The sequence below is a fragment of the Coffea eugenioides genome, chromosome 8, assembly GCF_003713205.1.
Source record: "Coffea eugenioides isolate CCC68of chromosome 8, Ceug_1.0, whole genome shotgun sequence".
In the NCBI taxonomy this organism is placed as follows: Eukaryota; Viridiplantae; Streptophyta; class Magnoliopsida; order Gentianales; family Rubiaceae; genus Coffea; species Coffea eugenioides.
Window position 1 is genome coordinate 27,371,510 of NC_040042.1, and position 22,924 is coordinate 27,394,433.

The following is a 22,924-nucleotide window of genomic DNA, read 5'->3' on the forward strand; positions in this document are numbered from 1 at the left end:
ATCTCGGGGTCCCTATCTCTCGAGGTAGGAGTGCTTCATTGGCCTTTGATGGGATTGTCGCAAAAGTGCGGGCGCGTGTATGTCATTGGAGCACGAGATTGCTGTCTGCAGGGGGGAAATTAATTCTGATTAAGCATGTGTTGAATTCAATGCCATTATACTTACTCCAAGTGCTGAAACCTCCCAAGGCTGTCTTGACGACACTGGGGAGGGTATTTAATGCGTTCCTGTGGGACAAAAATCAGCATGATAAAAGAATACATTGGAAGTCCTGGGAGTCAATGTGTTTTCCAACGGAGGAGGGTGGAGTGGGGGTGAGGTCTTTGGAGGACATGGTTAAGGCGTTTTCTTGTAAGCTGTGGTGGAGGCTGAGGCAGAGAAGGTCAGTCTGGGCGGAGTACATGTTTTCAAAGTATATAGGGGATTAGCATCCGATTCAGGCGTTAGCAGTCAGACCGAAAGGGTCATGGAAGCGGCTTATCGGTATACGCGAGATGGCGGAGGCGAATATTTCGTGGAGCCTTGGCCCAGGTCTGGTAGATTTCTGGTTGGATACCTGGTGTGAGCGGGGACCTCTTCAGTCTTTGGTGCCAGCAGAGAGTGACCGTCCTCATTTCTTGGTGGCAGAGTTTTTGGGACGGGACGGGTGGAACAAGGACCGGCTCCTGCAGTGGCTGCCGCGGCATCTTGTGGAGATGGTAGTTGAAGTACCCTTTGACCTGGAGGGTCAGGATCAAATCATGTGGTCTCCATCGTCGTCGGCGGGGTTCTTACTAAGCTCGGCTTGGGAGAGCTGTCGAAGGCGCCAAGGTACATTCCCCATGCACGGGATGGTGTGGAATAGGGGTGTACTGTTGAAGATGTCTCTGTTCTCTTGGCGTCTGTTGAGAAGCTTTGTACCGGTGGATTCGGTTATCCGCCAGCGAGGGATACCTTTGGTCTCTCGCTGCTCGTGTTGTCTTGACCATGAAGAATCGATACTACACCTCTTTGCCAATGGCCCTGTGGCAACGGAGGTTTGGGGACACTTTGGGGGCAGGTTTGGGATAGGTCGGCGACCAATTGAGGGGTTGGAGAGTCTGTGGAAGAAATGGGCGGCATCACTTCCACGGTTGCCGGTCTATCATATCAGGTGTATCCTCCCGGTTCTGATATGGTGGTTCCTCTGGAAGGGACGAAACAAGGCACGTTACGAAGGTCAGACATTCTCTGCGCAGCGAGTTAGTTGGGAGGTGGACAACTTCATACAGGATATGGGCCGTGCGGGGAGGCTGAGGAAGGCGCAGTTCTATGGTGACATGGAGGACACTTGGGCAAGGCTGGCTGGTTCGGTCGCTCGTCAACGGCGGCCAACAGTGGTTTCCTGGCACAGGCCCCCACTCCATATGAGCAAATTAAACACAGACGCCAGCGTGATCAATGGCAGGGCGACTGGAGGAGGAGTTTTGCGTGACTCGAATGGTAGGCTCATTTTCGCGTTTTACAAGGAGTTTGGGGAGAAGGGGGTACTGGGGGCTGAGGCGTTGGCGCTTCAGGAAGGGTTGCGGGAATGTGTGACACGGGGGGTTCAGGGGGTATTGGTGGAAGTAGACTCGGCGGCTCTGGTATCGCTTGTCAATTCGTCGGCGTTGGGAAGATGGGCACATTGCAATATACTGCGTCGGATTCGTCGTCTGCTGAGGCAGGTGGTTGGGACGGTTACACACATTTTCAGAGAGGCAAACATGGTGGCAGACAGGTTAGCGGCCATGCAAGGCTGGCCAAGTACGGTTTTTGAGTCAGCTCGGCAGTTGCCGAGGGACGTTCGCGGGTGTCTAGTCATGGATGCTAGGGAATTCCCGTCCTTTAGATTAGTACCCGGGTAGATAGTGGCTCTTTTGTGGTGTCGTGTCGCTGTAGTTCGTGATCTTGAATAAATATAACGAGTGTTTTTTTTTAAAAAAAAAAAAAAAATCCTTCAGGATTTTTACAGCTGGACTAAAAAAAAAACCCAAAAGTCCTTCGCTCAAATCACAAGTAAATCCAACTAGCCTTCAAGTAAAATTTCGGCAGCATATCCCTTGTGTTTACCTAATTTCCAGCCATCATGGCTTCATTATTTCCTCAAATCAGTCCCAATATCTCGTACAAAAATAATCTCATTCCCAAAAGCCGTTCACTAGGCTTAATGACATTCAAGTACAAAATTTAGTTAGGAAATGACCGGATATGAAAGTCAAGCCCTAAACTATTCAAATAAACGCAATAAGACTCGATTACAAGTCATAAACCAATTCTACATACTACCAAAACAGGGTTCCCTAAGTATACACAAACAATAGAGGAAACCAGAAAAATCCGGAAATGATTTAGCTTTAGCCCTGAAAAAAATAGTTTTTGTCCTCATTTTTGCGGTAATGGTGCCAAAGGCACTACGATTATCGGATGAAGGTTAAAGATATACCGTTTCGAAGCTAAGAGATAGGGTTACAACATTACAGAAGGTCACTCAACCCAGTTTCGAGTGTAACCAGGTCAAAAATGCAAGATACCATACCAGAATCACAAAAACAGATTCACAGAACGCATTCTAGCGGAAACATCATAACTCAGGCTCTCCAAGTCCAAATCCAGAAATTCCAAAATCAGATGAAAGCTAAGAAACAGGGCTAAATTTCATCAGAAGGCCTCAACGACCAATTCGGAAGCAATTCCAGCCAAAACAACCAATTACAGGCGCAATTTCTTACATTCGGGTAAAACCAGAACAGCAATAGTCATTTCGACTTTTCTCACTCTACGCTACTCCGATTGACCTGAAATTTTGTAGATGCCTCTAAAATGTCATTCCCTACTACTTTCATGTTTTAAGCCAAGGCCAATTCGGCCTCTAACTAGGAGCTAAAAATTCGGACAGAATGTTCCTTCACAAAACCTAATTTTCTGAAATTTCTTCCAAAACAGAAATTGATTGCAATTGTCCCCTTTTTCCACCTTCTAGAATCATTATATACCATTTCCAATCATCATAGATATCCACACAACCATGCTTATATTAAAACAGAAAAATCCCCAAAAATAATAAAACTTCATCACTTCAACCACAAATCAAGAAATAATCCATAATATTGCATCTCATACTACCACTAATCATGATTTAAGCATCAATTAAGGGAGGAGGGTGGTTCTTCACAATTCACCTTAGAAACAAGAGAGAGAGAGCAATAGGTCCTCTTAGCTTTCCAAATAACTCCACAAATCAACTCACTAACACTAATTGAAGAGGTTTTATGGAAGGAATTCAAGATGAAACGGTTAGTTTGTGAGATTGGGCAAGAAACTTGGAAGCTTTTCTTTCTTTTCTTGTAGGAAGAGGTTCGGCCAAGAGGAAGACAAAAATGAGGAATTTTTGGTGAATTTTTGATTTATTTGGTCAATGGTAAGAAAATGAATAGTGGTCTTACAAGTTCCTCCAATCAAATGGTGACACTTGTCACTTATTTAATGCAAGTCTATCACTTTGTTCCCTCTCACATCAATCCAAATAGTTTCCTCTAATTATCTCTTAACACCCGATAAATTAAATCCAGTATCCGAAACTTAACCTAGTTGGCCGAATTTTTCTGAACTTTTCGCACTAGTGGGTCCCACGTCCGGTATACGCTCTTAATTTCTCAAAAACTATTCGATACTAGAAAAATCATCTAAAAACTATATTTACTCATAAAAATTATCTAGAAAAATTTCCGGATACAGAAAGTGCAAAAAACAAGCCATTGAAGATAAGAAAACCTAGAAAGATAATAAAACCTAGAAAATGGAAAAGTTACGGGTTCTCACACTCTCTCCCCCTTAAAGAAATTTCGCCCTCGAAATTTTTTTATCAACGGAATCTATCAAAATCTATGGTACCCAACGGACCATACCTTCTACGTCCTCAGACGAGTCAGGATCCTGATGGTGTTCTAAAGAATACACCTGAGTCGGTGCCTTGGATCCAGTCCCTTCCTTTTCCGACTATCCAGGGTTAGTCTTAGTTGGTTGCGGGGTCCCTTTTCCTTTTTTCAATCGAATTGGTCAGCAATCCGATGATCGGCACTTCCGCAGCGCAGACATTTTCCCTCCTTCTTCCAACAATTTGCCTCCGTAAGATTTGGCCCTCCGCAATATCCACAGGGACCACGAGTAACAGAGACCGGTCCTCCCTGAGGGACATCACGCGACACCCCTGGTTGTCGTACTCCTCCGTTTCCCTTTCCCATCTTAGGGGGCGTACTTGTACCTTCTTGCTCAGAGCTACTCCCAGGAAAGCCCCTTTTCTTGGCTTTGAAAGTTTTTCAACCTGCAGCCTAGCATTTTCTACTCGTTGTGCTTCTCTCGGGCCTCGCTAAAAGCATTAATCTGGGCCACCGCGAGTTCCTTCTGAATTTCTACATTTAAACCCTGGATAAAACGCCTTATTCGCCTCTGCTCGGTCATGATCAACTCAGGAGCAAATTTGGACAGGCGGGTGAACTGACTCTCGTATTCCGCGACAGACTGGGCCCCTTGGCGAAATCGAATAAACTCATCTTCCTTCCTCTCCTGAACTAGAGGAGGGAAGAATTTCGCATTGAATTCCCTCATAAAATTTACCCAAGTCCTGGGCGTTTGTTCCCGCTCCCATTTTTGCCGTATGACGTACTCACCAGGAACGGGCGCCCCTTCCACTAAAAGAGCGAAAGTCACCTGCCGATTCTTCGGGTGTAGTGCAGGCAGCGAAAATGTCTTACCCCAATTTTTTTTTTTTCTCGAGCACCTTTCGGCGACATTCCGGATCGGGTTCCCAATAAATTTCGGTGGTTTGCGAACTTCTGGAACCTCTCAAGTGCCCTATCGTCGCTTTCGACATGGTTGCCCGGGTTTCCAGGATTAGGGTTTGGGTTTTGGCCTTGTTGCTGCACTACTTGTGCCAGCAGGTTGGTCATTTGCTGCATAGCGGCAGCTATCTGCACGTTGGGGTCAACTCTCAGTTCAGGATTAGGTCCAGAGGAGGTTTCCCCAGTGCCCCTTTCAGGCGTAGGTTGCCTATTCCCGCGCCCACGCCCCCGTCCACTACGTGTGCCTTCCATAAAATCTAAGTCGATCTAGGTCACAAAATAATTATACTGTTAAAGGGCACCTAACCCTCCTTTTCGTAGCACTGAACAGGAACAAGTAAACAAGAACAATTAACTAAACAACTCCCTCGTAGAGCATTTAAACACATAACACATATACAGAGAACACATAACAGGATCAACAATTATACAGAACAGTCAGTCAGGTACATACAAAGTCATCCCATAAAACAAAAGGGTCCTCCAAAAGTACTATAGACAGACTAGGTCACGAGTACAAAAGAACTCACGAAAAACTTTCTTTCTCCCCAGGGCTCTATCCAACATCCACGAGAACAACACCATTTATATCTTAATCAAGGTTGATCACGCTTAACCACACCCGAACAGACCATATGAAGTTCCATAGAATCGCCTTTCTAGTTTGCCTAAGTCCTTCTAACCTAGGCTCTCATTGAGTTAGTAGCCGGGCACGAGAATCCCAAATAAAATAATTCACAACTCGAGCCGGCCGATCCCAAGAGTAAATCATCCATATTAAAGATTCCTACCCGACATACATACCTAGCTTCCTCAAGTCCCATGATAATGATCCTTACTCTTATAACATGCACAGTTCATAGCTTATGCTCAAAAGAGCACTTATACCTTTCACGAAAGCAGGACCATAACACCACTTGGCCCCAAGCTCATTCCGCGCAGAGACCACGCGAAGTGGCTCTGATACTACCTGTGACAGCCCCATCTTCCCCTAAGGCGAACCAAAGGGGTTAGCGAACTGCCTGCCCAACTCTCGCCAGGACTAACGGTTCGGTATAGAACGAGCTAATACATTCCGGAGCTTACCAACGCGGGTAAACAAATCAAAATGTTAAAATAAAAAAAAATGAAATCGAAGTCGGCTATGAATAGTAACCGACCCGTCAGAACCCAACCAAATATCAAGCAAACATTCACATCTTGAAACTTAGCATTTACAAGCCAAAGTGGCATACAAAAGTATTCAAAAGTGGATACATGTCTGGTTTGCCAAATCAAAAGGAAAACGGTCCCAAAAGTACATTTAGGGTTTCAATACATGAGCTATACAAAAGATATGTTCAACTAGCTCAATTTGGCAGCCAATTGTCAAATCCAGTCCAAAAGTATTTATTTTCCTGTAAGGAAAACAAAAAAAAGAACAGAAAGGGGTGAGCTTGCGCTCAATGAGGTACCAGACATATAGCAGTAAAATCATGGCATTTCACATTTAACAAATCAGGTACACATGCCAGATGTAAAGTAAATGAACCAATGATTCAAATCAGAAGGATACAGGTGGCTCTCATGAGCCAAATTCCCATTAGCATCATCGAAACTTGATCGAAATAATAGTTGACACTCCGTCAACGCTAAAGGAGTAACCAATACCGTAGACTCCACTTTCTTCGATTCTTTCCACTTCACATACCCCACCGGGCCCGAAATCCAATCAGATCAGAAATGGTAATACTCGAATATACCCGGAATCAAGGGTCTCAATACCCAAAGATACCAAAACAGACTACCGTGGTTCGTTATCTAATCGACCAGACCCTTGCCGGCCCGACTCGAGTAACTGGTCACAGGTGTTGAGCTCAGAGGTCACAGAAAGGTCGTTGGACACAAGCTTCCAAACGACGTCAGAACAGATACAGATCCAGATACAGATAACAGATACAGATACAGATACAGATAGCAGATTCAGATACGCGTTCAAAATTGGCATATGAACAGACCAGAGAACGAGTGTGATAAAGTACACCCTCGCCTCCCTTTTATCAAAACAATATTTGGCTCCAACAGTCATAAATCAAGTATTCAGATATTCAGATATTTCACATAACGGGTAGCAGGTAGTGGAACACTCACCGGGGTCAGTACAGATACCTCCCAAAAGAGAGCTTTAATCACCAAGAAACCCTAAGATAATCCAAAGAAAACAATTGAAGGTTCCACTTTCAAAATTGAGTATACAGAATGCACATGTGAGGCTCGACTACCAGTCGTATGCCTCGCCAAATAATGATTAAAGCAAGGGTGCAAAACATGAATTTTTGGAAACGAAAAGGTCAAATGAAGACCTAGGCTCAAACAACCCAAAAGTCCTTCGCTCAAATCACAAGTAAATCCAACTAGCCTTCAAGTAAAATTTCGGCAGCATATCCCTTGTGTTTACCTAATTTCCAGCCATCATGGCTTCATTATTTCCTCAAATCAGTCCCAATATCTCGTACAAAAATAATCTCATTCCCAAAAGCCGTTCACTAGGCTTAATGACATTCAAGTACAAAATTTAGTTAGGAAATGACCGGATATGAAAGTCAAGCCCTAAACTATTCAAATAAACGCAATAAGACTCGATTACAAGTCATAAACCAATTCTACATACTACCAAAACAGGGTTCCCTAAGTATACACAAACAATAGAGGAAACCAGAAAAATCCGGAAATGATTTAGCTTTAGCCCTGAAAAAAATAGTTTTTGTCCTCATTTTGCGGTAATGGTGCCAAAGGCACTACGATTATCGGATGAAGGTGCAAGACCCACCGTTTCGAAGCTAAGAGATAGGGCTACAACATTACAGAAGGTCACTCAACCCAGTTTCGAGTGTAACCAGGTCAAAAATGCAAGATACCATACCAGAATCACAAAAATAGATTCACAAAACGCATTCTAGCGGAAACATCATAACTCAGGCTCTCCAAGTCCAAATCCAGAAATTCCAAAATCAGATGAAAGCTAAGAAACAGGGCTAAATTTCATCAGAAGGCCTCAACAATCAATTCGGAAGCAATTCCTGCCAAAACAACCAATTACAGGCGCAATTTCTTACATTCGGGTAAAACCAGAACAGCAATAGTAATTTCTACTTTTCTCACTCTACACTACTCCGATTGACCTGAAATTTTGTAGATGCCTCTAAAATGTCATTCCCTACAACTTTCATGTTTTAAGCCAAGGCCAATTCAGCCTCTAACTAGGAGCTAAAAATTCGGACAGAATGTTCCTTCACAAAACCTAATTTTCTGAAATTTCTTCCAAAACAGAAATTGATTGCAATTGTCCCATTTTTCCACCTTCTAGTATCATTATATACCATTTCCAATCATCATAGATATCCACACAACCATGCTTATATTAAAGCAGAAAAATCCCCAAAAATAATAAAACTTCATCACTTCAACAACAAATCAAGAAATAATCCATAATATTGCATCTCATACTACCACTAATCATGATTTAAGCATCAATTAAGGGAGGAGGGTGGTTCTTCACAACTCACCTTAGAAACAAGAGAGAGAGAGCAATAGGTCCTCTTAGCTTTCCAAATAACTCCACAAATCAACTCACTAACACTAATTGAAGAGGTTTTATGGAAGGAATTCAAGATGAAACGGTTAGTTTGTGAGATTGGGCAAGATTGGAGCAAGGAACTTGGAAGCTTTTCTTTCTTTTCTTGTAGGAAGAGGTTCGGCCAAGAGGAAGACAAAAATGAGGAATTTTTGGTGAATTTTTGATTTATTTGGTCAATGGTAAGAAAATGAATAGTGGTCTTACAAGTTCCTCCAATCAAATGGTGACACTTGTCACTTATTTAATGCAAGTCTATCACTTTGTTCCCTCTCACATCAATCCAAATAGTTTCCTCTAATTATCTCTTAACACCCGATAAATTAAATCCAGTATCCGAAACTTAACCTAGTTGGCCGAATTTTTCTGAACTTTTCGCACTAGTGGGTCCCACGTCCGGTATACGCTCTTAATTTCTCAAAAACTATTCGATACTAGAAAAATCATCTAAAAACTATATTTACTCATAAAAATTATCTAGAAAAATTTCCGGATACAGAAAGTGCAAAAAACAAGCCATTGAAGATAAGAAAACCTAGAAAGATAATAAAACCTAGAAAATGGAAAAGTTACGGGTTCTCACACTCTCTCCCCCTTAAAGAAATTTCGCCCTCGAAATTTTTCTTATCAATGGAATCTATCAAAATCTATGGTACCCAACGGACCATACCTTCTACGTCCTCAGACGAGTCAGGATCCTGATGGTGTTCTAAAGAATACACCTGAGTCGGTGCCTTGGATCCAGTCCCTTCCTTTTCCGACTATCCAGGGATAGTCTTAGTTGGTTGCGGGGTCCCTTTTCCTTTTCGCAATCGAATTGGGCAGTCAGCAATCCGATGATCGGCACTTCCGCAGCGCAGACATTTTTCCTCTTTCTTCCAACAATTTGCCTCCGTAAGATTTGGCCCTCCGCAATATCCACAGGGACCACGAGTAACAGAGACCGGTCCTCCCTGAGGGACATCACGCGACACCCCTGGTTGTCGTACTCCTCCGTTTCCCTTTCCCATCTTAGGGGGCGTACTTGTACCTTCTTGCTCAGAGCTACTCCCAGGAAAGCCCCTTTTCTTGGCTTGAAAGTTTTTCACCTGCAGCCTAGCATTTTCTACTCGTTGCGCCTTCTCTACGGCCTCGCTAAAAGCATTAATCTGGGCCACCACGAGGTCCTTCTGAATTTCTACGTTCAAACCCTGGATAAAACGCCTTATTCGCCGCTGCTCGGTCATGATCAGTTCAGGGGCAAATTTGGATAGGCGGGTGAACTGACTCTCGTATTCCGCGACAGACTGGGCCCCTTGGCGAAGTCGGATAAACTCATCTTCCTTCCGCTCCTGGACTAGAGGAGGGAAGAATTTCGCGTTGAACTCCCGCATAAAATTCACCCAAGTCCTGGGCGTCTGTTCCCGTTCCCATTTTTGCCGTATGACGTTCCACCAGGAACGGGCCGCCCCTTCCAACTTGAAAACGGCGAAAGTCACCTGCCGTTCTTCGGTGTAGTGCAGGGCAGCGAAAATGTCTACCATTTTCTCGAGCCACCTTTCGGCGACATCCGGATCGGGTTCCCCAATAAATTTCGGTGGTGCGAACTTCTGGAACCTCTCAAGTGCCCTATCGTCGCTTTCGACTTGATTGCCCGAGTTTCCAGGATTAGGGTTTGGGATTTGGCCTTGTTGCTGCACTACTTGTGCCAGCAGGTTGGTCATTTGCTGCGTAGCGGCAGCTATCTGCACGTTGGGGTCAACTCTCGGTTCAGGGTTAGGTCCAGAGGAGGTTTCCCCAGTGCCCCTTTCAGGCGTAGGTTGCCTATTCCCGCGCCCACGTCCCCGGCCACTACGTGTGCCTTTCATTAAATCTAAGTCGATCTAGATCACAAAATAAATATACTGTTAAAGGGCACCTAACCCTCCTTTTCGTAGCACTAAACAGGAACCAGTAAACAAGAACAATTAACTAAACAACTCCCTCGTAGAGCATGTAAACACATAACACATATACAGAGAACACATAACAGGATCAACAATTATACAGAACAGTCAGTCAGGTACATACAAAGTCATCCCATAAAACAAAAGGGTCCTCCAAAAGTACTATAGACAGACTAGGTCACGAGTACAAAAGAACTCACGAAAAACTTTCTTTCCCCCCAGGGCTCTATCCAACATCCACGAGAACAACACCATTTATATCTTAATCAAGGTTGATCACGCTTAACCACACCCGAATAGACCATATGAAGTTCCATAGAATCGCCTTTCTAGTTTGCCTAAGTCCTTCTAATCTAGGCTCTCATTGAGTTAGTAGCCGGGCACGAGAATCCCAAATAAGATAATTCACAACTCGAGCCGGCCGGTCCCAAAAGTAAATCATCCATATTAAAGATTCCTACCCGACATACATACCTAGCTTCCTCAAGTCCCATGATAATGATCCTTACTCTTATAACATGCACAGTTCATAGCTTATGCTCAAAAGAGCACTTATACCTTTCACGAAAGCAGGACCATAACACCACTTGGCCCCAAGCTCACTCCGCGCAGAGACCACGCGAAGTGGCTCTGATACTACCTGTGACAGCCCCATCTTCCCCTAAGGTGAACCAAAGGGGTTAGCGAACTGCCTGCCCAACTCTCGCCAGGACTAACGGTTCGGTATAGAACGAGCTAATACATTCCGGAGCTTACCAACGCGGGTAAACAAAGCAAAATGTTAAAATAAAAAAAAATGAAATCGAAGTCGGCTATGAATAGTAACCGACCCGTCAGAACCCAACCAAATATCAAGCAAACATTCACATCTTGAAACTTAGCATTTACAAGCCAAAGTGGCATACAAAAGTATTCAAAAGTGGATACATGTCTGGTTTGCCAAATCAAAAGGAAAACGGTCCCAAAAGTACATTTAGGGTTTCAATACATGAGCCATACAAAAGATATGTTCAACTAGCTCAATTTGGCAGCCAATTGTCAAATCAAGTCCAAAAGTATTTATTTTCCTGTAAGGAAAACAAAAAAAAGAACAGAAAGGGGTGAGCTTGCGCTCAATGAGGTACCAGACATATAGCAGTAAAATCATGGCATTTCACATTTAACAAATCAGGTACACATGCCAGATGTAAAGTAAATGAACCAATGATTCAAATCAGAAGGATACAGGTGGCTCTCATGAGCCAAATTCCCATTAGCATCATCGAAACTTGATCGAAATAATAGTTGACACTCCGTCAACGCTAAAGGAGTAACCAATACCGTAGACTCCACTTTCTTCGATTCTTTCCACTTCACATACCCCACCGGGCCCGAAATCCAATCAGATCAGAAATGGTAATACTCGAATATACCCGGAATCAAGGGTCTCAATACCCAAAGATACCAAAACAGACTACCGTGGTTCGTTATCTAATCGACCAGACCCTTGCCGGCCCGACTCGAGTAACTGGTCACAGGTGTTGAGCTCAGAGGTCACAGAAAGGTCGTTGGACACAAGCTTCCAAACGACGTCAGAACAGATACAGATCCAGATACAGATAACAGATACAGATACAGATACAGATAGCAGATTCAGATACGCGTTCAAAATTGACATATGAACAGACCAGAGAACGAGTGTGATAAAGTACACCCTCGCCTCCCTTTTATTAAAACAGTATTTGGCTCCAACAGTCATAAATCAAGTATTCAGATATTCAGATATTTCACATAACGGGTAGCAGGTAGTGGAACACTCACCGGGGTCAGTACAGATACCTCCCAAAAGAGAGCTTTAATCACCAAGAAACCCTAAGATAATCCAAAGAAAACAATTGAAGGTTCCACTTTCAAAATTGAGTATACAGAATGCACATGTGAGGCTCGACTACCAGTCGTATGCCTCGCCAAATAATGATTAAAGCAAGGGTGCAAAACATGAATTTTTGGAAACGAAAAGGTCAAATGAAGACCTAGGCTCAAACAACCCAAAAGTCCTTCGCTCAAATCACAAGTAAATCCAACTAGCCTTCAAGTAAAATTTCGGCAGCATATCCCTTGTGTTTACCTAATTTCCAGCCATCATGGCTTCATTATTTCCTCAAATCAGTCCCAACATCTCGTACAAAAATAATCTCATTCCCAAAAGCCGTTCACTAGGCTTAATGGCATTCAAGTACAAAATTTAGTTAGGAAATGACCGGATATGAAAGTCAAGCCCTAAACTATTCAAATAAACACAATAAGACTCGATTACAAGTCATAAACCAATTCTACATACTACCAAAACAGGGTTCCCTAAGCATACACAAACAATAGAGGAAACCAGAAAAATCCGGAAATGATTTAGCTTTAGCCCTGAAAAAAATAGTTTTTGTCCTCATTTTGCGGTAATGGTGCCAAAGGCACTACGATTATCGGATGAAGGTGCAAGACCCACCGTTTCGAAACTAAGAGATAGGGCTACAACATTACAGAAGGTCACTCAACCCAGTTTCGAGTGTAACCAGGTCAAAAATGCAAGATACCATACCAGAATCACAAAAACAGATTCACAGAACGCATTCTAGCGGAAACATCATAACTCAGGCTCTCCACAAATTTGTCCTCTTAGCAATAGGTCCTCTTAGCTTTCCAAATAACTCCACAAATCAACTCACTAATACTAATTGAAGAGGTTTTATGGAAGGAATTCAAGATGAAACGGTTAGTTTGTGAGATTGGGCAAGATTGGAGCAAGGAACTTGGAAGCTTTTCTTTCTTTTCTTGTAGGAAGAGGTTCGGCCAAGAGGAAGACAAAAATGAGGAATTTTTGGTGAAATTTTGATTTATTTGGTCAATGGTAAGAAAATGAATAGTGGTCTTACAAGTTCCTCCAATCAAATGGTGACACTTGTCACTTATTTAATGCAAGTCTATCACTTTGTTCCCTCTCACATCAATCCAAATAGCTTCCTCTAATTATCTCTTAACACCCAGTAAATTAAACCCAGTATCCGAAACTTAACCTAGTTGGCCGAATTTTTCGCACTAGTGGGTCCCACGTCCGGTATACGCTCTTAATTTCTCAAAAACTATTCAATACTAGAAAAATCATCTAAAAACTATATTTACTCATAAAAATTATCTAGAAAAATTTTCGGATACAGAAAGTGCAGAAAACAAGCCATTGAAGATAAGAAAACTTAGAAAGATAATAAAACCTAGAAAATGGAAAAGTTACGGGTTCTCACAATTTACAGTTAAATGTATCACATTTACTGCTTAACAATCTAGCAACTTAATAGATTTATACTTTAAATTTCAAATTTCAGATTTTAATTTTAATTTTATGAGATGCACACTTAGTACAAATTTTTCCTACTCCATGTGAAACTTAAATTCGTTTAAGGTCTTATTTGGGATTGCAGTGTTTTTAGTAAAACTAATATACTTTTAGATGCTAAAAGTAATTTTAAAATGTTTGATAAGTATTATCCCATAAAATTAGGAGTAGAGCTATTAGTGTTAAAAACACTTTTAGCATAATTTCAAATTTGGTGCTTTTAAAATAGTTTTTATGATTAAAAAAAATAAAATATCAAGTTTTATTATTTTATCCTGTATTATGAACCAAATAAAGAGATAAACACTTTTAAAATTTTTTAAATTATATATTATCTAATATAATAAATACTTATTGAATTATATTTTTAAATAATATATTTAAAAGTACTTAAGTTATTAATAATTACTTTTATTAAAAGCTCTACTAGAAAAATATTTTTCTATAAGCTGCGCAACCAAACCGGCTTAATTGGGAAAGAAAGGGAAAATGGAAAAAAAATTGAAGGGGTTGCAGTCAAATGCACCTGGTTTCTCCCACCATCTCTGCCCACTTTTTTCTCCGGTCTTAACCAGCCTCCTGCAGACCCCTCCGACGCCCAGGGTAATTCCACGACGTCGTAATTAACATCTTTTCTCTCTTCCAATCCCTAGCTCATTATCTTTCCCCACAATGCAATCCGTAAGTCCTTCGTTCTCATTTCCGGAATTTAAATTTTAATGCAGTAATTTCAATTTTATTTTGTTTTTGTAGACGAAAATTTGGTGTGGAATTTTTTATAATATTTTTTTTGTATGATTTTAAATCGTAATCAGGTGTTGATAGCTGCAGAGGAATCGCATATTCTCAGAATATTAAACAGTAGCTTCCAAACCCTAGACTCCATAAAAGACGGCATTTCTCATATTTTTGCTAATTTTTTCTGCTCCAAATACTTCAGCATTGACTTAATTGATACAAGGTAATTTCAAATTTACTTGGATTTTCGTCATATATTTGCTTTTTTTTGTGCGTGTATGTGAAGTTTTGTTGAATAAGCAATTTTATTATGTGGTATAGGTATAGAGGGATTGATGAGGTAAAAACAAGTTATAATCAGAATCAATGTGAGTTAAGTGAAAACGGTAGAAGGCAGTCGGAGCCTTCTGATGGTGATGAAGGGCAGTGTTCCGGTGCCGTTTTTAACGTTTTAGATACAATGTTAAAGGATAGTTTGGATCGCTTGAAAACAATGAGGTCAGTGGTTTTTGTTTTTTGAAGTCAGAAACTTGTTGTCATATTGAATTCAGTGTTTCAGTTAGTTTATAGTGTTTCTCAAGTATTTAATGGGTACAGCTTGCTGATTTTGTTGTTTTTTGGGAATGTGTTTTATGTCGTGTAATATGGAGGTAAATGCATTGTATAGCGGATATCTTAGCCGTATTAATGGTGCCATATATTGTAGCTTTACTATTCAAAAATGTTTGTAGAGGGAATTTTCCGTGTGGTGGCAGATATATATGTATACATGTTTCGCTGGGAAAACAAAGGAGTACTTGCGAACATAAGAAATTACAGAAGGGAACTTTGTATATTTCTTCTAAAAGTTTAATATTTTAAATTAGCTTTTAGAATAGCAGTTAATGGTTGTCAATCATTTGCCCAAATGTCTATCTGATACTGATAGTTCTTACCAACGGCTTGTATCAGGTTTCTTGTGTCTTTCCCGCATACATCTTCATTTATGTTCTTTGAATAGTCTTAGGAAAATCAGTCGAACTGAATTACATTCCTAACAGGATAGAGGATCGAAAAAGCATTAAGGTATATGATATGTCTGTTTCTTTGATTTCTAGCTTCTGGCTTTTAACGATCGATCAAGTTCAATGTATTGCCATCCATGCGTCTGTTTCTTTTTAGGTGATAATAGAGTGTTCTTGCTGTTATACTTAGTAAGAGATAGTTGGGATCCTGGTCTCTCTCTTATGCTGTCTGGATCAGTTTACTTTAGCTGTTGTAGTCATCTGCTTCTCTAGGCAAACTCTCCCTTGAAATACTTTACAAGTGACCTTTGAGATGTAGTTTCTGAAGTGGCAGTGGGTGCCCTCTTTAGTTGTTGATGTCTCCTCTCTTGATAGCTTTTGTTTTTCTTTCAAAGATGATTCTAAATTGTAGCTTTTATTACAAATTGTATCATGTTCCATATTTCAGTTTATGGAAGTGAATTATGCAATACCTTTTTGAAGTAAATTTGTTCTTATAGTTTATCTGTGTATGGTTTCTGTAACTGATGCTCCATAAGTTCCGCAGGCAAAGCATATCCTGGGATGCTATAGGCAGTGAATGCTGTGACTTTGAAGTAAATTATAAGCGAGATATAACTATCATTAGAGCTTTATGCTTGGAGGGTAAGTTGGGGGTAGCTCTATCTCTCTGGTATATGATGATACAGAAAAGTGTTATTCCTGATGTTATTACCCATAATTATCTAATAAATGGCTTCTGCAAAACTGGTAACTTGGATAAGGCTGAGTGGCTTGTCAAAGAGATGTTATTTAGGGGTCCTCCTCCTAATTGTGCGACATACAACACTTTAATAAAGGGTTATTGTCTTCAAAAGGATATTGAAAGGGCTCTAAATTTGTTTTCCACAATGGCCAACAGTGGTATTGCCCCAAATAGAGTTACTTGTAACATTATTGTACATGCCCTTTGTAAGAAAGGTCTGCTGGAGGATGCAAGAAAGCTTCTTACTGAAATATTGGGTGATACTCACCCTAAGGACACGTCGAATTTGATAACATCGACTATACTAATGGATGGTTCCTTTAAGAATGGAGATATAAATCGGGCTCTCACTTATTTGGATGGCATTTTTTGCGGGGGTATCCCACTTGATACTGTTTTCTATAATGTTGCCATTCATGGATTCTGTTTGATCGGAGATATATCCACTGCTTATAAATATGTCTGCGAAATGTTTAAGCGTGGTTTTCTTCCTGATATATTTTCTTACAATACTCTTATTGGCGCTCTTTGTAAGGAAGGACGGACCACTGAGGCTTGTTATATCTACAATGTTATGTCCAGAATGGGTGTTTCTCCTGATCAAATCACTTACAAGATGATTATACAAGGGCTATGTTTTCATGGCAATGTAATAAAAGCTAATCTGTTTCTTCATGCTATGTTAGATGACTCTGTTGTGCCTGAACCACTCATCTGGAATGTGATAATTGATGGTTATGGGAGGTGTGGTAATATGCAAAAAGCATTGTCCATCAGGGAACAAATGGCTGCCTTTGGAGTAATGCCAAATACATTTACTTATAATGCTTTGATCCATTCACAGATAAAAAGTGGAAATGTTGTTGAGGCACATTCTTTGAAGAAGGAGATGGTTCTAAATGGTTCTTTTCCAGATTTGGTTACATACAATCTCTTGTTGGGTGCCTCTTGCAATCTTGGTAACATTCATTCAGTGCTGCAGATATATGATGAAATTGTAAGAGGAGGTTATTACCCAGACATAATAACATATACTGAGCTACTTAAGTATTACTGTATACAAGGTTATACAGAGAAGGCAGAAGATCTCTTGGAAAAGTTACAGACTTTGAATTTACAGGTTGATCATGTTCCATTTCTGATACTCATGAAAAAGTATTGCAAGATGAGGGAGCTAGACAAAGCATTTGAACTTTATCAGAAGTGGTTATTGAGAAAGAGTTGAGAATACCTTTAGTATAGAGCAATTGGTACTCAGGGCTGCAAAGAATTTTCTGATCCTTGGAAATATAACTCCACCATGGCAGTTTCATGCATTACGTGCATTCATTGATGGTGGATATCTCCTGCAAGTTGATGATCTCAACTTGAAGGTTTGTGCTTTGTCACCTCTCCTGATATTTCTGATATTTAAGATACCTTCTCTACCATATTCTTTCATTTTAGTGAATGTGCTTGATTTTCTCATAAAATTTGACAAGCTTTTGGGTAAATCTTGACTGAGTATAAATTAGTATTGGTTTCTTTTGGACTCCATATAATATCTTTGATTGGGACTTCTGAATTTGAAGTTGAAAGTTACTATAAACTGATTTTCTGTTATTTCTTCTTCAAAATTGATAAATTGAAATCACAGGTCCTAGTTTTTTTGTTTTTCTAAACAAGGTCGAAATGCCTTTGGTAACATGTTCTTGTACAATGAATTTTATTTTTTGGTGTGGAATTCTGTTTGAATTCCATATTTACAAAGTTTGAATTCAATATTTAGTGTTTCAAAGAGGTAGCACTATACTAAATTTGTTAATCAACATAATACTGCAGTTTTCAATTGTCGGAGTTTGTTTTTGGCATGACTTATTGGAAACAGTTGTTTCCATGGACACTAGTGAAAAATGAACCAAACCGGAAGAAATTTCTTTCAAGTGAAAAAAGAAATTCATGCAAGTGCAAATAATGTCTTTTGATGGGTATAATGACACTCAGTGAAATTTAGAAAATTGGTTGCCAACTTAAAGTTACTGGTGCAAAATGTCTCTGATGCGGAAGATCATTATTGGTTTAGTAAAGAATGCATTTTTTGTAGTTTTTCTTGTCATGAGTTTGAAGTCACATACTTCATTTACATAAATTGGAGAGTTTTGAATAATTTCCACCATTGCAGATGGAGCTTCGATTATAAACTAGTAAAAAAATGGGCAGAATGACAACAATTCAAGAAATAATACTAAATCTTTAATGGCTTTTGCTAACCAAACCATCCAGCTTGCTTCTTTTTCCTTCTCTTACTTCCCTTCATATTTAGCTATCTTAGAAGAAGAAATATCTCCTATTCCCCTCCTATCTTTTTGTTAAAGCTCCTTTGGTGTAATTCCTCTTGTAACTCAATGTTATTCCACAAAACAATTTCTAAATTAGTTTTCAAACTATCCGCATCCTCTTTATTCTCCCCATAAATTCCAATCGAACAACCTCCTTCAAGGAAGGAAAAGTATTTCCAGCAACTTAAATATATGTTTTGCACTTATTTTACTGATTAAGGATTCACAGAGTTTATCAATAGCATAGTTGGAATGTAATACCCAGTTTCTTTTCATGCATCTGTGAGTCGATTAACTTGTATAACATATATAGTTTTTGAACTTATTTAAAATAGCTAGATATATTTGTTCATGGATCCAAATATGCACACTCCTCAAAGACAATGGATTTTGCAGTTTTTCTTTGGGTGTCTGAGTTGCTAATCCATGCTCGAGCTGAAACCTGTAGTTAACTCATTTTCAGTGAAATTTGTATGGGATCGTGAATGAGATTAAAGCAAAGAAATGAAGAAGCAGTTGCACGGCAATTAGTGAAGAAAAAATGAGATACAGTTTTCATTGATCAGGTGTTTTGGTACCAGTTATGTCCTTATGCTTCCTAAGGATTTTAATTGATTAATGAGTACTTAATGGATTATATCAGTTCAAATGCACTGATTCAGAACAAAGTGGAATCTCAGACAATGATGTAGTTGTAAAGAACTGATGGTTAACCAGATTACATATACTATTTGTTTTCAGATCTACCGGACTTCAGTATCTTTTACTCATTGAGAATTAACAAGACAGCAATAACATTGTTGGTAATCATGCTAGTCACCATGTGATTGTGGGTTAAAAGTGAAGCTATCCTTTTTGTGATTTTCTTGTTTGCTTGTGTACCCATTACATTTGTCCGGACCTACGTTGTAAACACTGGTGAACGGATGACACAATTGTAGGATGTAATTGAGAACTTAATTACAAGATCTTTCATATGATTAGGCCACTTGAGTTGTTTGTTGTCGATTTTCTGCAGATTTTCTTTTTTTACCTCTTTAGCTGTTTAAAAGCTGTGTATAGATTAGCTGGTGGCTGTGGCATATGGTTGGATACCCCTTTTGTTGGAGTTGCTCTGGTTATTTATTATTGATTTCCTCTCAGTTCATGCTCACTCTTAGAATGTCATTAACTCTGGTTGTCCTAGTTATTAAAAATTTGCCAAATTTGGCTTCATAGCTAGAACTTATGTAGTTTTTAGGGGCTGTGTTGCACGGTCATTGCCCACTAGTGGGACATTAATGTTGTAATTTGTTCTTGAGAATTTTTTGTATCTGGCTTTGGTATCTAGACAGCCTGTGGCTGTCTTGCTCAATGATGCAGGTAAATTTTAAATGTGGCGATAGGAAATAATCCTCACGAAATTATTCTTTGGTCTTTTTAGGTTAAGCTTCTATTTTCCTTATATTTCTGTTGTTCATTGAGGGTGTTATATTTTTTTCCCCATTTTTATATTTGTTTAGCTTTAATTCCCATTAGTATGCTTAATTATCCTTCTGTACTCTTCAGTGCTAATGATGTTTTTCGTGGCAGCTATTATTGTTAACACCAGGCGGACTGCAGTTAGATAATGAATCAGTAAACTCAGGTAATTTCTGTTGATATTTTGAGTGTCTATCAGCTTGCATCTGTTATAGCTGCTTGAATAGTATCATGAATAAAAACTGTAGCTTAATTGTGGAATGGCTGGTATTTTCATACTTGGGCAGTCTGACTTTCACCTTCAGACAATAGTCCGTGGGAGACATTGATCAGGAAACATATGCTTCATTTGGTTAAAGGGGATTATTGATTCCATCAACCATCTTTTTAAAATTTTATGGTAGACTGTCTTGTCACTGTTAATTGCAATCTTCCCCTTTTCTTTTTCTTTTGGAGCTATTATCTCAGTTTGTCGTTGCTGATGTTTCCAGGAGGCTACAGAGATTTCATTATACAGATTCAAACTTTGCCAGTTATCTTCAAGCTCAAGGAGGTAATGCTTCTGGGGTTGTGAATGGCCTTTTTAGCAACACCAGCTTTACGGTTGTATATATATCACCTGGCTTCACTGGAATGTGTAATTACCTGAGTTTTTGTTCATCTTTCTCTGTGTTCTACCACTCAATAAGGAAATGTCATTGAACCATTTGAGTTGTGCATGAATACGCAAGGTGGTGCACATTGACCTTTTTAGCTTCTCAAAAATAAACTTAATTGTAATAACTATGTGTGGGTTGGAAAACTTTTTTGAAGCAATTTTTCTTTGTTAGTGGTTTATACTGTCCACTTATCAGGAGAGGTCATTTGGGAAGTTTCATTCGGATTTAAGTTTTCGTGGCTTAGGTGGCGCATCACTAGGCTTCTGATCTATGTGAGGACACACTTGTTTATGTTATTATCTAGGTGGAGCATCACAAACTATTTGGGATTAGTTTGTGTATGTTTATGTTCTAAGCCACTGTAGCAATCATCGAAATGCCAAGGGTCTGGATTTGCATACAGAAGTAGCTAAACATAGATGGGTGAATTGTGCTGACATCAATTGTTCAAGTCTGATCTGCTTAGATCTGAAACTTATTGGCGGTGCAGTTTAATGAATGTCATTTTCTGCCATTCATTCCATTTGGTGAAGAGTATTAGGGATGGTGACTTGGCAGGTACTCATCCTGTCAGGCTCGTGAAAGCCTGAACTTGGTCAAATTCTCGTCTACCTGAGTCCCTCCTGAATCCAATGGTGTGTATAATCACCACCAAATTAGCCCAGCTTAGTGGCCATGTATAGCAACCTGCCAATTTTCCTGCTCAAGCAAAATATCTAGCAAACCTGCTGACTTTTTTTGTGCTAATGCACAATTTGACAGTCCTATTATTAGAATAAGAATGATTGGTTTTGTTGAAATTTAACTTACCATATCAATCGGTGGACATAAGGACATAAATAAAGTCAATGAATTCAACTTTGAAACTGATACACTGGTTAAATTAGTTCCTTTTGCATGCTTATGCATTGCACCAACAGAAGAATAGTTAGTTCCTAAAATTGTACTGAAGATTCTTTAGGAGCAGACAGAAACTAATGGACTTTTGCCTGTAATATATGCCGAACAATAGAAGGGGGTAAATTCATGAAATATGACGAATCTTTCTAGTTCATAAAAGGTTAAGTTGCAATGACATAAAGGTATCTGTTAAGTATCTAGCATATGAAGAGCTTGTATTTGTTTTCGGTTGGAGCTTGAGATTTTTTATGCCTCTTTTTTCCCAGTGTAAATTTAAATTCTGCTACCTTCAAAATTTGAACAATTTATCAGGCATGCTTCAAAGATTTCCTTCTTTGTCTGGTTATCTTCCTCGTGGTTGTACAGGAGGAAATCTCTTTTTGAATATCTTGGTAATGTTCACTGCATAGATATTGATGAAGTAACTTACCTTAATCAGGCATTGTTCCCTCACTAGTTCTATTGGTTCGCTTGTCATCATATCTGCGGATTTGGATTTTGGAACATATCAGATCTTAGCTCAGTTTTGCAGGTTTGGCCTGGCTTTTCCAAATTGTCTCTGGTGTGCTTCATGAAACTCAGTTTTACTGCTCAAGAGCAATGGACAATAGGTATCATTGATTACGCAGCTGTTGGGGATGAGTTCGTTTTACAAATTGAATCTTATCCTAGCCTACATGTTGGAGATCATACCCTGCAGCTGCTTTTTGCTGTGTCTGTACAAGCAGCATATTCAAGCTGCTTCTGCTATTGGAGCTTATGAGCATTCTTAACATTTTTGGTGGTAGTACGTGGTTAGGATTTTACAGCGGCACCATGTACAGAGGAACTGACCATTCCTTTTCTCACTAAAATCTGCTGTTCATTCAACTGCAGGTATTCTACATGTCATTATGGTCATCTAGGTCTTTAATTGGGTTCATTGAGCGGTGGTAGCTCTTGGTCCGTAATTTTTAACTATACGAAAATGAAACACTTGAGATTTTGCAGTTATGGCATGTTGCGCATGGTGCTATACAAGCTGTTGTATAATTTCAGACCTTTGTGCATACTGTTTGAGGCCATATGTTATATTATCCCATTAGACAAGTAGTATTCGTGCTCTTATTGGGATGCTTTGTCATATATTTTATGCCACGCCTGATACCATCAAGTGTTTTGTTCAAAGAAAGCTGAAGATTGCGGAAAAATCAGAAATGATGCCTAAGAAATTGCCTGCTTGCATGATGATAAGGATACTAAGGTTGGCATCCGACTCTTCTCTGTGTGTCATCTGATAAGAGCCATGCATAGAAAACCTTGCGAGTGAACCTCCTGCTCAAAATGTAGTTAAAAGTACCATTAAGACCTAAGGGTGGC

General features: G+C 39.8%; 2 protein-coding genes across 6 annotated transcripts; both read left to right on the plus strand.

Moving 5' to 3' along the window:
- The first annotated feature begins 494 nt into the window (after positions 1-494).
- On the plus strand, positions 495-1,865 carry LOC113780471. Its single transcript, XM_027326269.1, has one exon. The coding sequence runs from the start codon at positions 495-497 to the stop codon at positions 1,863-1,865; it is 1,371 nt and encodes a 456-aa protein (XP_027182070.1).
- A 12,396-nt stretch (positions 1,866-14,261) lies between these two features.
- Positions 14,262-22,702, plus strand: LOC113779158 (pentatricopeptide repeat-containing protein At5g24830). 5 transcript variants are annotated; one of them, XM_027324645.1, is made up of 8 exons: positions 14,262-14,421; positions 14,556-14,701; positions 14,800-14,976; positions 16,030-17,600; positions 20,118-20,172; positions 20,498-20,559; positions 21,932-21,957; positions 22,098-22,702. In XM_027324645.1, the coding sequence occupies exons 1-4, from the start codon at positions 14,413-14,415 to the stop codon at positions 17,450-17,452; spliced, it is 1,755 nt and encodes a 584-aa protein (XP_027180446.1). In that variant the 5' UTR covers positions 14,262-14,412; the 3' UTR covers positions 17,453-17,600; positions 20,118-20,172; positions 20,498-20,559; positions 21,932-21,957; positions 22,098-22,702. The 5 variants fall into 5 exon arrangements, with proteins under 5 accessions (XP_027180446.1, XP_027180444.1, XP_027180445.1 ...); XM_027324643.1 differs by having other exon boundaries at positions 21,932-22,702; XM_027324644.1 differs by lacking the exon at positions 21,932-21,957.
- Positions 22,703-22,924: the final 222 nt, after the last annotated feature.